At 36.7% G+C, this 23,601-nt stretch overlaps 1 protein-coding gene across 4 annotated transcripts; it reads left to right on the forward strand.

Annotated features, from left to right (window-relative positions):
- The first annotated feature begins 232 nt into the window (after positions 1-232).
- Positions 233-17,085, forward strand: LOC115626449 (protein kish-A-like). 4 transcript variants are annotated; one of them, XM_030521825.1, is made up of 5 exons: positions 233-292; positions 366-511; positions 15,938-16,027; positions 16,088-16,203; positions 16,801-17,085. In XM_030521825.1, exons 3-5 carry the CDS (start codon positions 16,025-16,027, stop codon positions 16,904-16,906), a joined length of 225 nt encoding a protein of 74 aa, XP_030377685.1. In that variant the 5' UTR covers positions 233-292; positions 366-511; positions 15,938-16,024; the 3' UTR covers positions 16,907-17,085. The 4 variants fall into 4 exon arrangements, 2 of the variants coding, with proteins under 2 accessions (XP_030377685.1, XP_030377686.1); XM_030521826.1 differs by lacking the exon at positions 233-292 and having other exon boundaries at positions 454-484; XR_003995597.1 differs by lacking the exons at positions 15,938-16,027; positions 16,088-16,203 and having other exon boundaries at positions 16,801-16,926.
- The last annotated feature ends 6,516 nt before the right edge of the window (positions 17,086-23,601 follow it).

Raw genomic sequence — 23,601 nt, forward strand, 5'->3', positions numbered from 1 at the left:
CGCCGTAGCACTTTTTCTTCCCTTCTTTCGCTTCTTTTTTTTTCTTTTTCGTTTTCATTCTTGTGCGTGGTGGCATTGTAATTCATTGTCTACGCCCCGCTGGCTGGCAGTTTGTTTTGCAGCTGTTGTTGCTCTTGTTTTTGTTGTATTTAAATGTGCTTAAAATGTGGTTAAAATGTGTTTGAAAGTGCGCTGGGATTTCGCTTTGCAGTTTCCATTCGCAAGTGTCTATTACGAGTTGTGAGTTGATTTTTAAGTTGCGATTTTGTGGCTACAACTTGAGTGTGTGTGGGTGTGTGTTTCGCAGGGAAATGGATTTAGATTTTGGTGTAACTGTCTGTTGTTTCTTGTTTTTGTTGTTATAGCACTTAACAGCTAATTGGATTTAGGCTTTTGAGCTCTTTTATTGCTTGGTGTTTCGAAAACAATATGCAAGAGGATACGCTTTATTGAGAATTAACACTGGAGGATGCTTTTCGCAAAAGTTAGTGGAGAAAACAGTAAGACATAGGTAAGATATTTGTGACATTTATTTAAAATTTAGGAAAATATCAATTTTTTTTGATCAGAAATTAATTACAACCTGAAGCAACAAGAATAGGTAATATAAATATTTGAAAAGCAAAGACATTCAATGAACACCGAACTTTAAAGGGCGAGTGAAAGTGCATATTCAAACAAATAAATATGTATATGAAGAGATCTTCCACAACATCGGAGCTGTTTTCTGTTCTGTTTCTGTTTTCGAAAATTAAACCTGTTACTAATATTTCTATAACGACAGCGCGACCAACTTTGTCGACTTCTTCTTTACGACTGATTTTTACCTGCCATTCTCTTCATATGGTGGCCATCGGCCTGCATTACTTCCAGCTTTAGCTTTATTTAGCAAGTGTAATATTTAATTATATGTATGTCTAACATATCCCCCTAATATGTAGTTAATTTACAATAACATTTTCATATCACTTTTATATTTTAATTAAAAATTAACTGCTACAGAACGCATTTAAAACTGGAATATTAGGATTAATTTAAATGTACCCACAAAAATCCGTAACATTTAATAATCCACAAACACATAAATCAATTCTATTTCAAAATAAACAAGCTAACATTTCCATATGATTCGGCTGACAATTTGTTACCGCAATGCTTATTTTTTATATTTTAATTAAAAATTAACTGCTACAGAACGCATGTAAAACTGGAATATTAGGATTAATTTAAATGTACCCACAAAAATCCGTAACATTTAATAATCCACAAACACATAAATCAATTCTATTTCAAAATAAACAAGCTAACATTTCCATATGATTCGACTGACAATTTGTTACCACAATGCTTATTTTTTATATTTTAATTAAAAATTAACTGCTACAGAACGCATGTAAAACTGGAATATTAGGATTAATTTAAATGTACCCACAAAAATCCGTAACATTTCATAATCCACAAACACATAAATCAATTCTATTTCAAAATAAACAAGCTAACATTTCCATATGATTCGGCTGACAATTTGTTACCGCAATGCTTATTTTTAGCAGCACATATTGTTTAACTTTGTAGCTTTGGGTTTATTTAAACTTGTCAGCTCCAGCGCATTCAGCTCTTTGATTAATTTTAGGGTGCACTTTAATTATGTTTGTGCGGCATCACATGCAACACTTGTCTCTGTGGACACAAGTATTTAAACCTTTCCATCCAAATGAATAGCCAAACATGATCAGCATTCGCAACATTGTAAAAAGTGCAGCATGAATTTATAATTTAAACATTATACAACGAGAAAAAAAAAACAGTGTAATGAATAGTTTAACAGCTTGACCATAGAACCAAAGGGTTCATTGCGCGGTCTTTGACGTTGGCGGCTGCGCCAATATTTGCATAAACCACATACAAGGGGCAACGGGAGGTAGAGGCGGGGTGGAAATGGAGGACGTATAGTATGTGCATCTGCTTTGCACGCATGAGTAATTAATTTAATTAATTTGTTCATAATTAATGCCAAACAGTGAATGTTAAAGTGTGGCAACGCTGTTTGCTGTTTATAAAAATGCAATAAATTTTCACTTTTTGCTGTTGCAATTGCCGCTTGATAGGCTTGGCCGCTCCTCGCCACTCCCCCTTTTTCCAATGGACAGAAGCCTGTCATATTCACAATTCGAAATATTTTCCCCTGCTGCTGTTATTATTGCTGTTGTTGCTGTTGCAAGCTATTTGTAAAATATGTCACTTTTAATATGCCGCGCACATTTTCACTTATTAAGTGCGCTTCATACAATGCCCAGGCCAATGACAACAGCAGCAGCATCAGAAAACCGAAGTGCAACGTTGCGTATGCGTGATTTTTAATCAACCTGCCGCCCATCGTCTGTTGCCCTCAGCATGCAGCCAGTCGTGTTTAATGCATTAAAGCAAAGTATTTTATTTTATTACACACCCAATATATAGGAAAACAACTTTTCTGCGATAAAAATGGAGCACAGTGCTTCGCTTGCAATTGAGGTAGCACGTAATTAGTTTGTTGTGAAGAGTTGTTAATTACTATTTTTGATAACTACATGATTGGGAACTAACATATTTTAATAGCAATTTGTCAATAAATATATCAAAATTAAAAAAAAAACAAACAAATTTATGTGTAAAATACAATTTTTGCAAAAGACGTGCTCGTTTTCAAGCTATCCTTTTCCAACTTTTTTTTATCAAATTTTGCTAACGATTCTCATGTATATGCTTTAAGTTATCATTTTCTACACATTTTATCGTATCTAAAGTACAATCTAAAGAGACAGCGAGCGATGGGCAACACTTTTATACAAAACTTTAGCGTTGAACGTTTTACATCAAAGTTTAATTTATTGTATTGTACAAACAAAAATTTCGAGTTTCTATATACATATGTTGTTTGGGAATCGCCCTAATTATATTCAAAATTCATCCCTATTTCACAGCAACGCATCCGTTCTCTATTTGGGAATGTAGAATTTATCCAAACTCCTCGCACAACGTCAGCTAATGGTGTGTTGTGAACTGAAAGTGTCCTTTCCTGAGGAGCCTGATATTCACGTAACATTCTGTGGCGATTGAAAAGAGTGCTATTTAATTTTGCAAATCACTTTCATTTCAGCTTAGATCATTAGGCTACTGTTGTTACTAACTTTGATCTCAATTAATAATTGAAATTCGCTTAAATTGATTGTTTAATTAAAATGCATCAGCCTTAACCCACAGTCACTAAAATAATTAAAACGTTTAATGTTTTGTCAGCTGCCAGCGGCTTGTTCCAGCTGCATCTCTTTACATATATGGATATATTTGTGTACGTTAATGTCTAGCCACGTGCAATGAGGCGTATGAGTTATGTATTTATGCCCACAACGTTTTAAGTGTTTTATGGTTAATGCCACTTATAGTTACCACATTTACCATTAAGTCATAAACGTTAACCACAGTTTATGCAACATACATACAAAATCTAGTCAGGGGGAGGTAAACTATTACGAGTTTATAAAGAAATTTGCAATCAGCGTGCACAGACCACAACACAATCCAAATTACCTTAATACTTATAAAGTGAATGGTTTCTATTTTACTCGTATACAACTATGTACTATTATATAGATACATTTATTTAGAAACACCAAGGGCATGAAAATATCCAAAAATATTAAATATGATAAGAAAAATAGTATGTAGTTCTAGTAATTATATGTTTTTACGTGTTTCAGAAATCTTTCTAAATTAAATTAGGTAAGCAATGTTGTTTTTTATTATTCCCAATTCATATTTTGTTAATTATCGTGTGGAAAACGTTTTTCTAAAAACAAATTGTGATGCAAAATACGTTATAACGCAACATTTTAGTTTGAAATCATCGCCAAAATATTATCAAAGCTTCTCTTTTAGAGTTGACAATTGTAATTAGAATTCGCATACAAATGCAAATAATTCAATAATTAGAAAACTGCTTCAGTAGCTTAAATACAGCATTAGGTTCTGGCATAAATGGGAATTAAAATCAGAACGAAAATCAATTAGATGTACAAATCCCTTTTTATTGCTCGTTGACCAAGTTGACTCTGGCAAAGGCTCAATTAAAGGGCTTAAAATTGTTAGCGCATAATGCGCACAAACAAAATATCACATGCAAATAATTTATGACTACAAAGCGGCAAAAGCTAAGCCACAATTGGCTCAGAGGCCGAAATGAGTGCGGGAGTGGGGATTGGGGTAAATCTATCAAAGCACTCTTAAACAATTGCATATGTATCAATTGGCACGTACACGTACACATACACACACATTCACACCCACAAACATCCATAATAGTTTACTCAATTTGAAAGCAAACAATTTTCGCAAAGAGCATGAGCTTGATAAAAATCTATTGCATACTAATAGGCACTTCAATTCAATTCGCTCACTTAAGCAACGATGCGGATGCGAGGGCAAGTGCATGTGTGTTGCTGGTTAGGTTGTAGTTGTTGTTGCTGCTGTTACTGCTGCTGCTTTTGTTGTTGTTGTTGTTGTTGTTGTGTTTACCTGCACTTTACAATGACCCATAATAAAGTTTGTTTGCAGCTCTGCGCGCACGTTTGTCTGCTAATTTAACCATTTAAGCTTACTGAGCCGCAGAGTAAACAGGCAGCTACAAAGAGAGAGCGAGAGAGAGAACAATCCATAAGAGAGACTGGGCGAGAGAACAATTATGTTTAGTTTGCTCTGCACACCTTTCGTTCAGTTGGCATGAAACAAACACACACACACACACACATACGCAAAAACATTTATTACCTGATGTTGTTTCCTTCAAGTGGCGCGTACGACATACTTGTAGGCAGCGCGCATGTTTGTTTTCGGAATTTTACGAGCTACTCAGCCTCTGACGCTCTTAGCCTTTACAGCAAGTGCCTCTCTTAAATATACACCTCGAGAGTCCAAGTAATGGCAATATATTTAAGCATATAAACTGGTCTGGTATTTTGTTTAGTATTTTTAGGACATTCTCCATAGATCTTAGTTTATTTAATTGTGTTTATAGGCATTTGAAATGATTTACTTCTGATAAATGATTTCATTTTATCTTTTTGGCTAATTAGCTGGTCAGAATTTAGAGCTACAAACATATTAAAATATATACCTATACATATATAAATGTGATTTCAAAGACACTTTTTAAGGGGGAAAAGGCTAACAGCGCTGTGATTGACCGGGAAATTCTACTCATCATCAAACTTTCTAGGCTTGTAAGGGGTTCACAACTCTTGAACAAAAGTTAATATTTAATCATATTTTTGAAATTCAATATTATTAAGGGCGATTTTAGTGTACGAAATGGTGATACTCGTATATAAATATATGTATAGTAAGCTGTGATTGACTAGCAACTACCATCAATGAACTTTCTAGGCACTTGAAGTGCTTTACAAGGGGTTAAAACTCTTAGAAAAGCGGCAGAGCTGCAGCTTAGACAGTAACAACGTCACGTGGTTAACTAAAAACTTGGCAAACTTTTAACAACTTCAGAATAAACAGCCTTATCAATATCGGCAAACGGGGCAATAGTTACATTTAATGCAAACAAAAAAGCATTTCTAGAGAAGACAACACGTAGCCCAATATAAGTTGAAATGATTTTGAGGACTCGAGATGGTCGTGTTAATACTTTGTGGGTTGTTATACTAACTTAACAGCCCAATTGCTTTTATTTCCAATTACTTAAGTAATAAAATATGTATTTGTGAGTTTTAAAACAACTGCCAAATCAGCAATCAGTACTCAAATCATTTCAAAAATTTAAAAACAATATAAAAGCAAACCACCAATTGCAAATAAAAACCTTAAATAAAGCAATCGCTGTAAGATTTTGTTAAATTATACGGTTTTTCCCGTTGTTAATCAATAATGAAAACGGAAATATTGCCTCGAAACTGTTTGAAATATCAGCATGAACACGAATATAAGTATTGTTCTTAAAATGGAAAAATAAGTTTATTTATTTTCATACGCTCTAACAAATCATTTTTAAGTTTTAGGAATTGAAAACATATTCATATCCTGAGTATATGTGCCGTTTCTAAGGGAGAGAATATACGAGTAGATAACAACATTTTAATTCACATTATTTTGACCCAAGAATTTTCTTAAAATTCTTTTTCCACACTTTATACATTTAATGCAATTGCTGACTGCTTAAGCAATTACAATCCGTCATAAGTGGCACAGGGAACGATTTAACCACCACCTAATTATTTTGACCCTACGATTTTCAATCCACGCCATATACTATATTGCTCTGTCATCAAGGACCACCTTGCGTCCCATACCCAACCCATACCGAACATGTCAATTGCAAACTAGCACTATCAATAAGCATTGCAAGTTGGGCAAAATCTATTAAATGTTTGCAGTCAAGTCAAGTTGCAACCATAGAGACCGCCGACTAAAGAGCCACACGTTGCGTATGAGTGACATTTAATTAGTACGACATAAGCGTCACCATAAAGTACACTTCGAATTGTATTTATTTGCAAACAAACAACAGTCAGACCCCACAGCCCCCTGCCTACTCCACAACACGCACTCTCTACGAAACGAAGAACTTTTGTGTGTATGCTGTGAGTTTGGGTATTTACACACATTTCACACCGCCAAACCGACAGACACGCAGACAGAAAGAGAGACACACACGCACACAACATACATACAAACAAGAAACATTCACACACTTACGCGTACTTACACTTGAACAAAGTGTAAGACATGTACAAGCAAATATTTATAACGCAGGCGTTGCTTAAAGCTTCGAGGGGGGGCGGGCGGTCTATAGAGGAGCTGCTCTGATGTGAAAATGCGGTGAGAACAAAATAATTACAACATAAATTAAGCAAAACAACCGCAGATGCGTAAATGTTACTTCGTGACTTTACAAGCATATGTGTGCGTGCGTGCGTGTGTGCTCAAGGGTGGCAACTCTATCACTATTCAGCATACAGACATTACTTTTCTAAGGCCTTTAGTACCTACCTAAGCAAGTATTATAATGTGAAGTCGGCTTGTGAAAAAATATAAACATTAACTACTATTTTGTGTGGGTTGCGACTCGTCGAATAAAACTAGCCACCGCTAGCTTTGAGAAATTCGAAATCTGAATGAGCTCAACTAATTAAAGGATATGAATGAATCAGGACTACTCAGAGCGAAATTTTACGGAACTTTCAATGGAGAGATGTTAGATTTTCAGATTGCTAAAATTTAATAACTGCTAGTTAGATTTTATTACTCCTACAACGCTTAACACTTAATTGGAGTTAAGATAGTTTATTTATATTAAATATATAAGCTAAAAGAATGGAATCAAATTTCAACTCTTCATTCAAAATAGAATTATTGCTGTTTTATTTCTAAAATGAACGGAATAGTGCGTTTTTGCTAATGAATTTAATTTCTGATTGCACAATGAAAGGCTGGGCTGCCAAAAATATCCGAACTATAATAAAGTCGCTGTTTTTTAAATTAATTCTTCCTTTAAAGTACGAGTAAGTTAGAAAATGTTTTTAAAGAACGTTCGCCACTGTTAAAGGGAATACAAAATATGTATGTGTACACATTTTTCTTAGACACCCACAATGATACAACAATTTTTAATTAGTCCACACTTTCTCCTGTATTTGTTGTTGGCATTGTAAGTTGCTTACTTTGCGGTGGGCGGCACGTTTTGGAATTTGACTTGCCGTCAAACTTTTTACCCTTTTACCTTTTAAATACCTTCAGCAGCTCCAGCGAACAACTTCGAACTATGCGAGAGAAGCAGCATCAGCAGCAGCAACAACAACTACAACAACATTTTTGTCTGCACCGCGCAAAGTGACAGCAGTGGAGTCGTCGTCGTCGTCGACTCACTTGATGTCAGCCATCGAGTTTCAAGTGCGTAGGAGTTAAATGGAGTCAGCTTATAAAGCAACAGACCCACTCCTCGCCAGGTCCGTGGACCGAGCAACGAGCACCACGTACCCTTATTATATTTCATTTGACATTTTTTTCGGTACACCAAGCGGTTTCCCCGTAAAAATCCCTGACTTGGCGGCAGTGGCAAAAAGTGATACAAAAAGCACGAAATGAGAGCGGAGCAGAGCAGAGCAGAGCGGAGCGATGGTTGGGTTGCTGGATGGGTGGAGTTGTGTACATGAATAAGTTAACTACCGCACTAATGTACATTTGATGTACTTTTCTGTTTGGTATTGTTGTTGTTGTTGCGTTGCCATGAGTACTGAATACTAAAGGTGTGGACTGGAGGGGGAGGCACGGAGCAGAGCAGAGCAGAGGAACAGTCGTTGTCGTCTCAGGTGCACAGCTATTTATATATTGAAGCACTCGTCTTGCTGCTACTGCTATTGCTTGTCTCGCTTGACAGGTGCCAGAATGCGGAGGTGACATACAAATTCGGCGAATTGAAGTGGAAGTGTTGTGCAAAAGTTTTGTTGTCTGACTTTAACGCACGTGTCAGTTGGTTCTTGGTTAGGCATTGAATATTATATAGGAGCTGTGTGCTTCCCAATAACAGTGGTTCAATTGTAGAGCCAAAGGATTAAATGATTCGATTTTTCATAAAAACAAAAACTTCTTTTCAAATTCATTCAACCGTTGCAAAAGCTCTAATATTGCAATAAAATACATTTAAAACAAATTTTGCCATTTTCTTGCAGTTGTCCTTTATAATATCTAATGTTCAAGCATACACCGATGTGTCTGCACAATAATGAATGAACAAACAATGTTCAAATAATCGCCATTTTATGGGCTCAGGCAGAAGAATATTCAATTTACTTTATACATCATTTTCCATTTCATTACTGCTCTCCAGTCCCCTGCTCTACACATTATTCATTCAATTTGTGTGCACATCATTTCAATTTATTGCAAAATAATACTACTGAACATTTATTTGACATATTTTGCTAAAATTGACAGCAAACAATGCATTCCGATGCAACATAAAAAATATATAAGCTTCGAAATATATTTTTATTTACAATTTAACTCTAGCTTTTGAAGCGTAAAATTCAATGAAACGTGTAATGAATTTGCTAATTAGAATAGCTAATATTTCACTCAAATGTGAAATGAATTTCCTGGCAAAAACGTAAATTTTGTTGAGAACAAAGTGTGGGATGAATTTTTAAACAGAAAGTGTTGCATCACAAATACTTGTATAACTCTATTAATACTCACTTATTACTTGAAATGATTTATTTTGTAGCTTTTCTTGTAAATTTAGTTGAGAAGCCTACAATAAAATGAATCACACCTCGGTTAAACGACTCGCTTTCTGACTTAACTTATCCCTGAATGTTGATCATATTTGTTCAATAATTAGCTTACAAAAACAAATCTTTATCAACAGCTACTCAGCAACTCGTTATATACTTGTATTTTAAATTTATTTATTATTTCCACACCTTCTCAATTACTACTCCACTGTGCCAGAGACAGTGTCAAAACATGCATGTACTTCTGCTTAAATTATATCAACTTATATTCAATTTCCTTGCTCTTCCATTGACTTCCCGACCAGGGCCTCCGTGCAGACCCCCCCCCCCCATAACTGTCGTCTCTTAGCGTTACCACCTACCATCTGAGCAACAACGGTACATGTTTATTAGCCTCCTCCCCCTCGGCAGTTGCGCATTCGTCGAAATGTCGAAATCAAATTAACTTGCTTTCATTTCAGGACAACAAATATGTATGGCATACATTTTGGCGTACACTTCCTTTTAACTTTTTCCGTGCTTGTCTCTGTTGTTATTTATGCTGCTGCTTCTTTTTTCAATTTGTATATGAAATTCACTTTTGTTGTCACATTTTTCTTCATTTCCTTTGAGTAATTCAAAACCTGCATTCGAAACTGAGGCACACTACGACGGGGAGGCGTCAACGTCGCTGCAATGGGGCATAAGGCATCAGACATGAGAGACATGAGGAGACGCCTTCAGAGACATATTTGCCAAGGCATTAAGTTTCAGAGGCAGCTGCCAGAACGTCAGGCAGCATCATGAAAATGATTTTTATTAAAATTCGTTCACAATTACTGCGAGACCAGGCGGAATGAAATGGGCAAGGAGATAAAGTAAATAAGGTAATGGGAATGGGTGTTGAATATAGCAGGTTACACTGAGCCAAAAGAATGTACAAATTGTTATAAATAAATCTCACCAAACATTTCGATTCTATGGAAACAAATTATTCGATATATTTAATGCATTAAGTTGCTCACTTAGATAGAACTGTTTAGTATTAACAAGTTTACGAATATTTCTTTCGATTTAAAGAGCACATTCTTTTTTGTGATGCGCTTTATCATTCAAATTCAATAGACAAGAGTTATCTGATTTACAAATTATTAAATGGATTATTTAAACATACACAGATTTCAATATTTTCGTTAAAAATTTAATTTTTTAAATTTCCTAGTTTGTAAGCAAACTTCTTGAAGTGCAGGTGCGATATTACCTGAAGCATTGCCTGACGCTTTTGTTTGGCTTTTATTATGCCAGCCAAGCGGCTGACTCTCAACTGTGTCTGCCTACTCTGGTCTGGCCTGGTCTGGTCTGAGTAATGTACACGACGGCTTGTGTGTCACAATTACCCAAAGGGATTTGCAGGCAAGCCAAAAACCTCAGCCCCACCCGCCACCCTTTGTGCATGCCACAGCAACATAATGCCAACATTATGAGTACGCGCCAAAGAAATCTTCACATTGTTGTTTTTTCTTATTTCTTTTGCATAATAAGTGCAGCCAAGAGCAAGCGACGAGCCAGCCAACTGAGCAACGTAAGCTACCTCCAAGGTATTTTGACTTAATATTTAAATTATATTTTAATATTTTTGCAAAAACACACACAACAAAACAAAGCGCACACACATAGGCACACACATATACTTTTCTGAGCAGCCCTTGAGGTCTTTGGAAAGCTTACAGTGCGTATGCGTGATTTCACTTGAACATGTTGAAATATTTATGGCATATTTAAACATTTTTTGCTCTCTTGTGTGCTCTGTATATGCCGTCTAGACTTTGTTTAACTTTTGGCCCCGAAAAAAGCACCGACAGCCAAAGGTAGCAAAAATGTAAATAACACAAAAATGTTTGCTACTGCCCACTAGAAGGCGGGCAATAACCTTGAAGCCATCAACAACGTTGCCCATTTTGAGCTACATAGTGGCTAGGAAGTTTGGACAGAGCTAGGAAGTACGAGTACCAGGGGCCATGCCTCGTAGCACTTAAAATGCACTCAACTAAAATGCCACAAATGTGGCAACGAAGTGGACCAAAGGCAACACCTACAACAACAACTACAGCATCAACATCGGCACCGGCAGCAGTGTACAGAAAAAGGTCATTGAAGTAAGCGTAATGAAAATAAAAAGGAAATAAAATTAACACGCACATGAAAATGCAATCGAGTTGTTTGGACGGCGGGACAGGAAAGGGCCACAGTAACAGAAATTGTGCAAATAATATGGGCAGTTAGATGTGGACTGCGGCTAATAAAGAGTCTTAAAGAAGCAAAAAGATTATTGAACAATATAAAATGTTGCAGAAAGAGTCGAAGAATGAAATCGAAATAGGCTACAAAGAGTAGATATTGACCTAGAGAAAGATTGAGGCACAGAATTGGTAGACACAAGAACTAAGGTAGGAAAGGATAATGGAACTGTAACGACTGAAATGGTGAATAGAAAGAGAAGAGTAAGAAAAAACATTCCAAGTCTCCTGTAATGAACGAATTTTGAAATTTGTTGAACAAAGATTTTACTTAAACCTTAGATTACGACTATTATCATATAATATAGGATCTGTTGGAATGTTGCGATCCCTATGCTGATCATATACGAGAATGGAAATGGAAATGCCTGTGATTCGGTGCATAGCTAGCGGAATGGCAATTAGGATCCCCCCCATGAAGTCAGAGGCGTTGATTAGATATTATTCGAATTTGATCAGATTTTTCCAACATAGGCTTTCCCATTGTATAGGACCTCTTAATAACTTTTATATTGTTTTTCATATGCCGACACAATCGACAAACATCGACATAAAATAAAATAAATAAATACACACTATTATTACCTCCCGCTTATCTCGCTTCCCTTCCGATATTAGACCCTTCCATGGCGACACTAATTTTCTATGATTTTTAAATCAAATTTCCGAAGCCTTCGTAACTGCTCACCACACCCACAACATTATAGCTGCTTTTTGTGCCACTGTTGCGTCTGCAGGCAAATTTATTTAAGTTAAAAGTCAACACACCTCCGCATCTCTTGCACATTTGCACACACACTTAATGTTATACTGACGCGCTTGATGTCGCCCCCTTCCCAAAGCCACGCCCATTTACTTTGGCAACGTCATAAAGTATACAATGGCATTGGTAATAAACCGCAACGCGTCATTGGCAATCGACCGTCCGTCCTCCCATCTGCCTGTCCGCCCTTTGCCTGTGGTTAGTAGCCATCGTCGCTCTCTCGCTCCGTTGGCCTTTGTGTAAAGTTGCTGGTCCTGCTGAGTCCTGGATCCTTCCACTTCCGCCGCTGTGCAAATTATGTTGCATACACTTCGCGTCGCCTTTGTGTTCAAACGCTCGCCATCAATGGCAAGTTATTGACGGAATGACTGACTTAAGTTGACTTGACTTGAATGCATGTGGCTGACGACGACGCCATCATTGATGCCGCCGGGCTCGCCTGCTTGAATAACTGGCTAACTGACTAACTGACAAACTGACAACTTGACTGACTGCCTGCCCGGTTGGCTGGCTGGCTAGCTGATGTCGGGCTGATTGTGCAACTTCCTGACGGCCATGGTCGGCGTTAATGTTTGCCCACAAGGCTGCAATTGCCTTTTATATACACTTATAGTATATTTCTATATAATGCATAGACCCTGACGCGTCTTCATCAAACTACCAGCTCCTGGCTGGCTGGCAAAAGCCCTTTGTGTGGCCATTCCCGTTATTGTTCGTGTGCACCAAGGTGTTGATATAGGCGTTGGCTATTCATTGTTATTGTTGTTGTTAATATGTCGCACTGGGCGCATTTTGTTTGTTTATTGATTGACCGTTCAGCTGTAAAGGCGACAAGTGCCAGCAACAAACACCATTTAGTTTAAAGTTTTAAAAAATTCATCAAAAAATATGAATTTGTAGAAAACACCGAACACCAACTGCCCAAAATTTTTAATAGATTTTTGATTAACTTGAAAACTCTGTAAGAATTTAAAGATTTCAACTGTACGTTTATTTGATCCATTATACTGGAATAATGATACATTTGGAAATCGACTTCATTTTATATTTTAATGTGAATCAGATTTCAACAAGAGGTATAGTAAGCCAATTCTTGGTTCTTATTACACCCTCGTACTAGAGAGTTTTCAAAGCTTAAAAAAAATATATATAACAATTATAACCAAATATTCCTTAGGTTTCTTGTGGTTTTCTATCTGTGGCTAGAATAATACAAGTAATACAAAAAGAACTAGAATGTTTAGCAGTTATTAATTAAATCGTTTTAGGCTAAAAGCAAACTATTCCCTACAATGCTCAACTACTTTATTTTTATAAAAATCTTTAAACATTTTAAATACAGTTCTAACAACAGCAGAAGGTTATTAAAGATGTTACCATTTTAAAGGAATAATTAAGTATTAGAAGAAATGAAGTTGAGGTACATATTCTTCATTGATTTGAGGTTTACTGGAATTCAATTCACATTTAGCCAAGTCCGCATATTGCTTATGACAATATTCATTAAAAAAAAAAGAGATTGAGTTAATATTATTTTAGCACTCTATTCATCAGCATACAATATTCATAAACTTAAACGCTTCATCGCTTGTGTGTGACAACCCTTTTAGTCAGATGTATAGATGTATATTTTTTATAGCAAAAGTTTTTGCGCGCGCACACGCACAATTAGGAGGAGCCGCAACTAAAGTGTGCTTTCGATAAAAAACTTGCAAAATAACTTGAGTTTCATTGTCATATGCATTTCTTTCGCACTCTCTCTCTCTCGCTCCCTCGACACTTCCGCAGCAATTCAAGTGTCCTCTTACTTTGTGTCTCAGCCACAGCCTTTCCATGTTCATCATGCTTGTCACTTCGATCACTTCACAGATTTAACTAACTGTCAGCCCTTACCCAACCGCTAAAAAAAACCACCTATCGTCTGTTGCTTCACAATCTTACTCTTTTACTCCCTTTCCCACCACTTACTCCCAATCTTGAAGTATTTCAAACCATCCCTCTCCTATTGTCCTGGCCACATTGCATATTCGCTTCTGGGGCGCATTATGATGTGATGTGCTCTATTATATTCATATTTTATAGCTACTTACATTTTATGTTACTACCTACTCCAAAGTACGGCCACACTGCGCTACACCATGGGATAGAAAGCTTATGTATTTATCAAAATGATTTGAGTAAGGTTTTTAAAAATAAAATCGACTGCTGCCGGTAGTTAACTTTTAGTTCGTAAAAGCAAGTGTTTAAACAACTCCCCAATTATTTGGAAATTACTGAATATACATGGGTAAGGAGCATAAAGGAACCCTTAAAGTAAACTTCTCTGAATTTCAATGGCGTTTTATCACCACTCGAAAATTATTTTAGAAACACTTTAAATAAATATTCCTAAAGATTTTTTTTTTGTATTAGCAGAATGTTTTTATTTAAAAATGTCCATCGTGGACAATCATTAAATTTGTTAAATAAACTCGACCATTAATTATTTCATTTATGAATCATAAAGAAATTTGTTTTCATTCTAAATTAGACAGATTGCAAAGGATGATTGAGTTTTGCTGGATTGAGTTTTCAGAACTTAATTACTAAACAAAAATAATGAACGTAAGCCTACAAACTCTTTAAAAAGGTTATGGCAATGAAACCAACTAAAATCTTAAAAAAGTTAATTAAACTCGGGTAAGTGCTTTCGGTTTTTAAAAAAATGTCATCTTAGGGCATTTAAAATGCTTTTTTTTTACTTAATAGACATCGTTACACTTTGGAATGAAATTGGAAACGTTTACATTTTCAGAAGTTATCGTACTTTTTGAAATATTTCTACCTACCTGAAACACCACAGAAAAAAAAACTCTAAGCATTCATTTCTAACACCTCGGCTAGGTGCCAAAATTTCGTCCTTTTGTCCTATGGTGAACTACTTTATTTCAAGTCTGTGTACTCCCTTTTTTGCATACTTTTATGCGCTGTCCGCGTTATGCCATGTTTCTTGCCATTGTTGTGCAAATATTTTTTAGTGTTGGCACTTTTGCACACTTTCTGTTCGTTCGTCTTGTCCTGTCTCTGGCGTTCGGCTCCTTCTTTTTTAGTTTTTAAGTAAATCTTTTAGAAGTCGCCTTCCTGCCTTCTCCCTTGCTGCCGCCCTATAGCGCCTATCAGGAGTGCTGCCGCTGTCTACTTTTTTGTTGCTGTCAACGGCGTTACCACTTTTTGTGCTTTTAACATGTCTTTTGTCATTTCTCTAGTTTATTATTATATTTTCTTCATACACACACACACACATATATATATATATATATATATATATATATATATATATATATATACAACACACACACCCGCATACAGAGCCATGTCTACTTGTCGTTCCGTTTCATAAAAATGCATCAACCGCAAATTTTTTCGTTGTTGTTGCTTTTACGATGTGGTAAGTTGTCGGAGCGTCCATTTTTCTTTTGTGTAGCCTGCAGGCGCAGCAATGTACGAGTAGACAACACTTTTTGTTGTTGTTGCTGTACTTGTGGCCAGTTTTAGAATGCAATTGCCGCAGCAAATTCCATTACATTCGCCTACTTCACTGCATTAAGGCAATTTCAATTTAATTTCATTTTTTGTAGACAAAACTCAGACGCTTTCCAACTGTTTGTCAATCAATCATTGAGAACAATTTGTTGAAATTGCTACCAAATTATATTTAAGGAAACATGGTAGGTGTCTACCGAATATACTCTTACATCGATGACCGCCACTAACATATCACTTTGCAGATACAGTCCGCCCTCTTCAGTCTATCTAGCATGGTCTCCGTGCTCTTGCTGCTCACCTGCACTTGCGCCTATGTGCGTTCGGTTGTTCCGCAATTGCTGGATCAGAACCGTCAGGGGTACGTATCAGCACTCGTGCAAAGTTCTTGCCAAGGGCCAAGCTTATCTAAGCAGCTAAAAATTCCTTTTCAAATAAACTTTTGATAATTGATATTTATCTATTGGGTTCGCTTCCCGTATGTAAATTCTATAAAAAGTATGCCTATCGATAATGTTCATTCTTCTTTCTACTAACATGGAAATGAGTAATTAAATCCAAATGACAAACGTGTTAATTCAATATTTATTACCTAACCAATATTGTATAGTTTTATTTAAAGTGTTCTTAATAATCCTTGTGCGGAAATGCTCGAGGTTTTCCCCATTAAACAAACATATACAAAAATGTATTGTTAAGGCGCTAATTCTGATTAATTTATTCTTTTATTAAAAAAATAAATAAGTGTAAAAAATAAAATAAATAGGTTTTTCAGTTTTGTTGTTGTTAAGTGTCTTCCCAAATTAAGTGACATTTAAGAAGATATTTTGAGAATGTCAGCAAAGCACATTGATCACTGATTGAAAATGCAAAGTAGAAAGGAGGACAAAAGATATATTTATCGATTTAAAAAATGAAAAACGCTAATTCAATTTATTTGCCAATTTCTCTTCCGCAGGTGGAAGGGCATCTTCTGGAAGCTGGCGCGAATCGGCGAACGCTGTAGCCCGTTTGTGGCCTGCGCCTGTGTATTTCGCGCCTTTGCGCTCCTGCTGGGCTACTGAGTGGGTCTGTCAACACTACCGATGATGCTACTGCCTTCCACGTTTGGCTTTTTGCGGCAAGCAGCTGTAATCAATATGCAAACAAACCATTTGCCACAATAATTACAAAGTAATGCAGCAGCGCGGCTGTCGAGCGGCGCAAAATGCAAAAATAAACGTTGCAAACGCACAAAAGGCAACCGTGCCCCGTGTTGTTGACTTGTCCGGGTTTGGGATCGCTTTGGGGTGGTGGTTGCGCTTGTGGTGGCACATTGAGGCCAACCATCCGGCCAGGCCAGTCATGTGCAGCAGCGTGCGCCAATGATGAAGCAATTAATTTGCAATTAAATCGATGATGCAATTGCAAATAAGCGCAGCAAAAAGAAGCGACTACAAAGTACAGCACAGAATGATGCGCGACCATGGAAAAATTATCCATATTACGGCTAAGAAGACAGCTGAGTGCGCTTTACAAGTGCACATACTTGTATATTAGACAGCTCACAGCTAATACGAAGCTTTTATTTAGAAGATATATTTTCACACATGAAAATTTTAAATCTAGGAACATATGGGTAAGTTCGATCAAATGTGCTTAAAGATATGAAAGAATAGTTGAATAAGAAAGAAAACTTACCGTATTACAAAAGATAATCGTATTAACATAAAATTTAATTTAACTGCAAGATGGACAATCAACCGGTTATCTCTGAAGTGTTCTTATCAAAGCTGAAATAAAAGAAATTATTTAGAATTATACGTTGTAATGATTGTCGCTTTGCAATTATTAGTTCGATTACTTAAGCAGCGGAAATAGTAATATTAGCATTTTTTGAATATCAACGTACTGATTCGAGATTTGTGGACGATCTTCGGGATAATGTCAGATCCTTACAAGGGAAGTAGAATAAATGGCAAATGAATTTTGCATTGTCGTCTTATTTTGGATACTTTCCCTACATCGCCCTCTCACAAAATATTAAAATGTTTTTAGATGAATGTAGATTTAAAAAATGTTATGTAATTATTGGGATTAATATTAATTGAACCCTGTTGTTATGAAATTGTATTCTGGAATAAATTTTTATTCTGCATAATGATGGCCTAAAACTGATCCAGTTGAGAGAAAGCATGCCCTTTACAAAAAATGATTCTACATTTTTTAGAGTAGATGGAGAAACCGATCAAATTATTGTTTAAGGCACAACATCGTTTCGATAGAATTGTTTTGTAAGACCAAATGGAATTTAATGAGTACTAAGAATAAGCCCGACAAAATTATTAGAATAAATGCTAGAAATTTCACATGATTGAGGTTATGTTCGAGGACATATCAGTGACAATAACAAATGAATGCTTCATACATACTCGTATGTACGTATACTAATATTCAACGCTATTTGGTTTACACGTAGGGCATCAAAAGGTGACCAATAAACCACTGGACTGCGCGTATTAAGGGGCGGAAAAGTGGCAAAATTAATGTCCACACAGATACACTGGGAAATGCTGTATGCAAACACACACAACAAATGTTGGCATGCACACGCAAACACACACACACACACACTCACTCACACACCCACACAATAAGCACGCTTACAATTTGGTGAGAATGAAGTTACAGTCAACGCCGTGGTGGGGGAAAAGGGCAGCTCTGCCGCTTTTCTGATGCGTCTTTTTTTTAGCACTGTTTGCATCGGACCCAACTGAAAATCGATCAGTTTTTAAGCGATATATGTACGTGTGTGTGTGTGTGTGTGTGCGTGCGTGTGAGTGTGTGTAACGATACAAAAAGCTACTATTGTTACTGCAGCGGTGGCTGCATTGGTTGGCCATTGCATCGCTCGGCGGCAGCCGCGTCGGTCTGCAAAACGTTTTTCATCAACTTTAGAGGTTATTCAATTAAAAATTACTTTATTTGTAATTAAATCGTATGCCACTAACACGCTGCCAGCAGCGACTGCAGCAGAAGTGCCAGCAACTGCTCCTTTTTCCAGCAACTGTACCAACAATTTTGTTTGTTTTTTGTTTTGCAGAAAACCTTTCAAAGTGCAATTTATGTGTAAAATATTTACTGTTCATTTTCAAGGCAAAACGAGTAGTACACAACGTTTTAGAAATTTGAGTGCGATTTTGTTTTGCGATATTGAACAAATGTTGACAGTAGGAGTAAAATGCAGTCTGCTCTTCTAAAAAATATAAAACGACGTATTAAATTATGCAAATCGTTGTGTCCGAGACCTACCAATAAGTTTCAAATATCAAAGGCAGAAACTAAAATTCAGAAATATTTATCATGTGGGTTGAAGGCAATTCTCACAACTTCCTGGAGTGTTATTTATTTGACTTGAATTTCTTCAAATGATTTAGATTTTTTCAAGATTTTGCCAAACAGCTGTTCAAAAAGACTGCAGCATAGGCTGGAGTGTGGAAACACAGCGCTTTTTATAAAAATAATTCAATTAACTATAAGCACTTTCATTTTAGAAAGTAATTTGAACAGAACTTTTGTTTGATTACATTTAGCAAGCAAGGCGTTGTATTTATTTGTTTAATTTATATGTTTATTTAAATCACAAGTTTCTTTGAGCCCAAACTATATAAAGTCCCAAAATTTTAAAGAAGTTTCACTACAGAGCCCCCTCATTTAAATAAAATATTAGTGATCAAAATAATATAACTATTTTTAACAGCACAAATGAAGAGATCTGAAATTTCGCAAAAGACTTGGGTAAAAATCGAAGCTCTTACAGTTAACAGTACAGTTTTGAAGCCCCCAGCTGCTGCTTAGAGCCGCCTTGACAACAATAACATGTTCTTTAGGTTGTGACATTGCGCATACGCCCCATTGCAACCACAAATCATAGGAAATTTATTTATGACACTATTTACAAGACGAGGCCGCAGCGTGCGCACACAGCTGCCACATGATGGCAAAATGCGAGGAGCAGAGCATTGGAATCGGCAGAAGAAAAAATAAATGTAAAACAAGAATTTTTGCCGGCGCAGCAAAAATAAAAAAAAAGGCAGTGCCCGGGTGCCTACAACAAAAACACGAATAACAACAACACCACGTGCACTCTACTTAAATAACAATTTCAATATATTGAAATTTACTTTGTCACATGAAAGCTAAACAGCTTGCACTCAGCGTCAGTCAAAGCGGGCCGAAGCTCGTGCCAGGACAGCCGACAACAATAACTACAACAAGAGCAACAACATAGGAGCAAGAGGGGCAACCACGTGACGTGTGCCGCTGCCGCTGTCGGTTGCTGGTTGCTTGTTACTGGTTGCCGGCTGCCATTCTGCCCACCTCAAAGTGTGGCAAAAGTGCTGCCATTGCATGTTTTCATTTTATGCTATTTACATTTTCATATTTCCCAGCGCCACAGCACAGCACCACACACCACACACAACTTTACCACGGGTATATGCTATATACAGATATACATATATGCGATGTGTGTTGTTGCTGCTGCCAATTTTTTGTACGTTTTTATTTTCAATTTTGTTATGTCGTTCGTTCGAGCTGCCGTTTTTTGTGCCCATTTAGTCGTTGTTTGCAATTTTTAGCGTAAAAGGCTCCAATGGATGGCAAGCCCAACAACACAACACAAATGACACAACCAACACGACATGCCGTTCAACAACAACCAATGCACAGTGGTACGACCTGCTAATCTACATAAACAAAATGCGACTTACTTTATTTACTTTTAATTGCAAAAGTGACTTGCTCTCATTTGTGCTTAATTTTTTAAACTTTAAATGACATTTCCTAATTTTATAAAAACAACAATTATTATTATAAATTCATTTAAGTATAGAACATTGAATAACAATAACAATCGACTTAGCTGAGTAAATATTTTATGTACTAATAGCTTTATATATTTTTCGTATACTCTTCCAATATCAGTAACTATATATGCTGGCACTCATAGAAACAGACCTATAGGCGTTCATACGTTCAAACCTCTTTCCAAACGATCAAAGAACATATATATATTCTTATATAAAAGAAAACCTTTTAGAATAGCAGCAAATTTAAATGAAGTTTCAATGTAGGCCTTTTTGTCCACCGAAATATTGAAATTGTCCCACCATGCATTGGCATAAGAGGACAGGCAGAGGTGGCAGGCATCCTTTCAAAAAGGCATCAGGTGTTGTACGTTGTGCAGCAGCTTATCTCAAATGATTTATAAACTACCAACAGTGGTGAGGCCAAAGCCATTGTCATTGCATAAAATATGCTAACAGTACAAAAAGAGAAAAAACAACAAACGGTAGCAGTAGTGGGGGACTGGAGGGTGGAGAAATCCAGACGTGCTGGAGTGCCACAAACTGAGCGGTGTGGGTAGCTTTTGTTTGTTTGCTCTTCCCGTTTCTTTTAAGCTCAGACACAAAGTTGCAGCTGAAGTTGGCCAAACTGCCAAAGGTATTAACTTACAATTAGAGGAATGGGCAGAGCACATCACACAAGGAGACATCCTAGAATCTTGGCCAAGTGCACAGCTGAGTTAAAAATGGTGCATGCTGGTCAAGTTAAATGAAGAACTGGCATACAGATATGGAGAGCTACCACACAGTTGTTATTGTTTTTTTTCTTCTTTATGAAGCCTTATATGGTATTTAAATGCTGCAGGATATAGCAGAAGCAAACTTGATGACCTCGATACTGTTGAGGAAGCATCAAAGACAGCAACAGGACAGTAACTCGACAAATTAATTGCTTTACTATGATTCGCACAAGAGTATTGCATACTAAGCAAACATGCAATGGAAAGGCTAAACCATATGAGTTCTTCATATATTAGCAACGTTTGAAATTCTGCAAACAACAAATTTAATTTGCCTGTCTAAGGACCGTAGAGTAAAATTTGTGATAAATAACATAATTGCTAAACATTCGCCCACATCCATATAGACCGGAAAAATGTATATTGTTGACTGCTAACCACTGCGTTTCCTCTTGAAATTACGCCCCCCCCCGATTATTTGTAGGCTTTTCCCCACACTGCTCGGCTCACTGGTTGGCCTGCAGTTATTTCATGTTTCCAATACATATTTCCATTCTGCCCCACACACTCATATACATAAATACATAATATGTTTGTACATATTATAAGCCTCTTACTAATTGTTGCGGCTTAATTGAAGCTCACGCATTATCTCTGGCCAACCGAATGCTTCAATTTACCCAAATACACACAGAATAACAACAAATCAACAGTTTCCCTCCAACTCCTCCTCCTACTATATTTATAACGAAACAATTTGAGCACATTATAGATGCTCAATTGGCTCGGTACAATGGCCAATAAAATAATTATTTAAAAATTCAGACAAACTAATGTCATCATAAGCTTCCTGTCATAATCTCTAAACTGGACCAACTCAACCACATTCAAAAGCGCTCCACCTGTTATGGTTTTGGTTATCAACTGTCAGCAGAGAAAATAATCTCAGTTGTTCTGTAAGGCCCAGCAGCTCTGCTGTTCTCTGTTATTTTATATATTCCGAGATATTCCATTCCTATATCTTTACACGTGGTATAGTTGCAGAGATCTTAGAAAATCTTCAAACGCTTGCAGTTGCAAATTATTTCCATGGCTCTAAAGATTCCCGAAATGTGACGTACAGGACCAACAGCTGAATATCCTGCTTGAGAAAGTCCTATAGATGGTCGCAAAATTGTATACATAGCTTCGATTGTTCTTTAGTTTCAATTATTCTATAGGAAAATCAAAGGCAAAATCTAAAAAAAATTTATAAAAAATTATATTTTAAATATCAAGCCTAATATTTCTACAGATTCCGAGATTTAACTTATTTTCATTTCAATCTTGGATATCATTTTTGTCATGGTACTCCACACTTCTAAGATTTAACCTTAAATACCCTTTGGTTGCTGAGCTTCTAATTGTGGCAACTGGCTTTGGTATTGAGTCTGAGTTGCGTTGCCTAATTAATTTGCATTTATCGCACTGCTGCCTGATTGCACGCTTGCCTTGGCATTAAGACGTCGACAATGACGTCGACGACGAGCACCAATCGCAACTGCGGCATTTGGACCTCAAACTCCCCGACATTACGCACAAACACATGCGAGTTGTAGAACGACTGGCAGCTTTAGTCTGTCATATAAGCCTGCCCCTCTTGGCCCGCTTTTCCGATTACGCTTGCCCTGCGATTTATGTTGACTGCAATTTTCAGCTGGGGTTCAAAGGCAGCTTGTTTGTTGCAAACGGCACAGGGAGATACAACAGATATACCCCCAGATACATACATATGTCTTTATGTTTGTGTGTATGTATGGGTGTGTGTGCACATTTGTTGTCATTGCAGTTGTTGTCAGTCGTCGGTCGATGTATTGCCTGTTGTTGTGATTATTATCGATTTAATGCCTGCTAGGCTGTGTATTTGCAAGTTGTTGTCGTAATTTGAATCTCAATTGATGATTAGTTGCGTGAGAGTATTTAGGATATCAAGTTTGCGCACAAGCACAGCTGAAAGATACAAACGTACTTGTACAAGCTGGCAAATCAACAACATATTTGACTGTTCCATTGTTGTTCCATTACAAGCTCTCTTGTAGTTGTAGTTGCAGTTGAGTTCGCAATAAACGTGAGTGTATATCGGATAATGTGCATTTTACACACACGAAAGGAATGGGGAATAATTGAACACATTACTCATAAAACTATTCTGGC

This window comes from Scaptodrosophila lebanonensis, unplaced genomic scaffold, assembly GCF_003285725.1.
Source record: "Scaptodrosophila lebanonensis strain 11010-0011.00,11010-0021.00 unplaced genomic scaffold, SlebRS2 tig00000085-arrow-pilon, whole genome shotgun sequence".
NCBI lineage: Eukaryota > Metazoa > Arthropoda > Insecta > Diptera > Drosophilidae > Scaptodrosophila > Scaptodrosophila lebanonensis.

What these genes read in the sequence shown, in the direction of transcription:
- LOC115626449 (XM_030521825.1), top strand. An exon ending in CTGGATCAGAACCGTCAGGG is followed by an intron (nt 16,204 to 16,800) that starts GTACGTATCAGC and finishes TCTCTTCCGCAG; the next exon opens with GTGGAAGGGCATCTTCTGGA.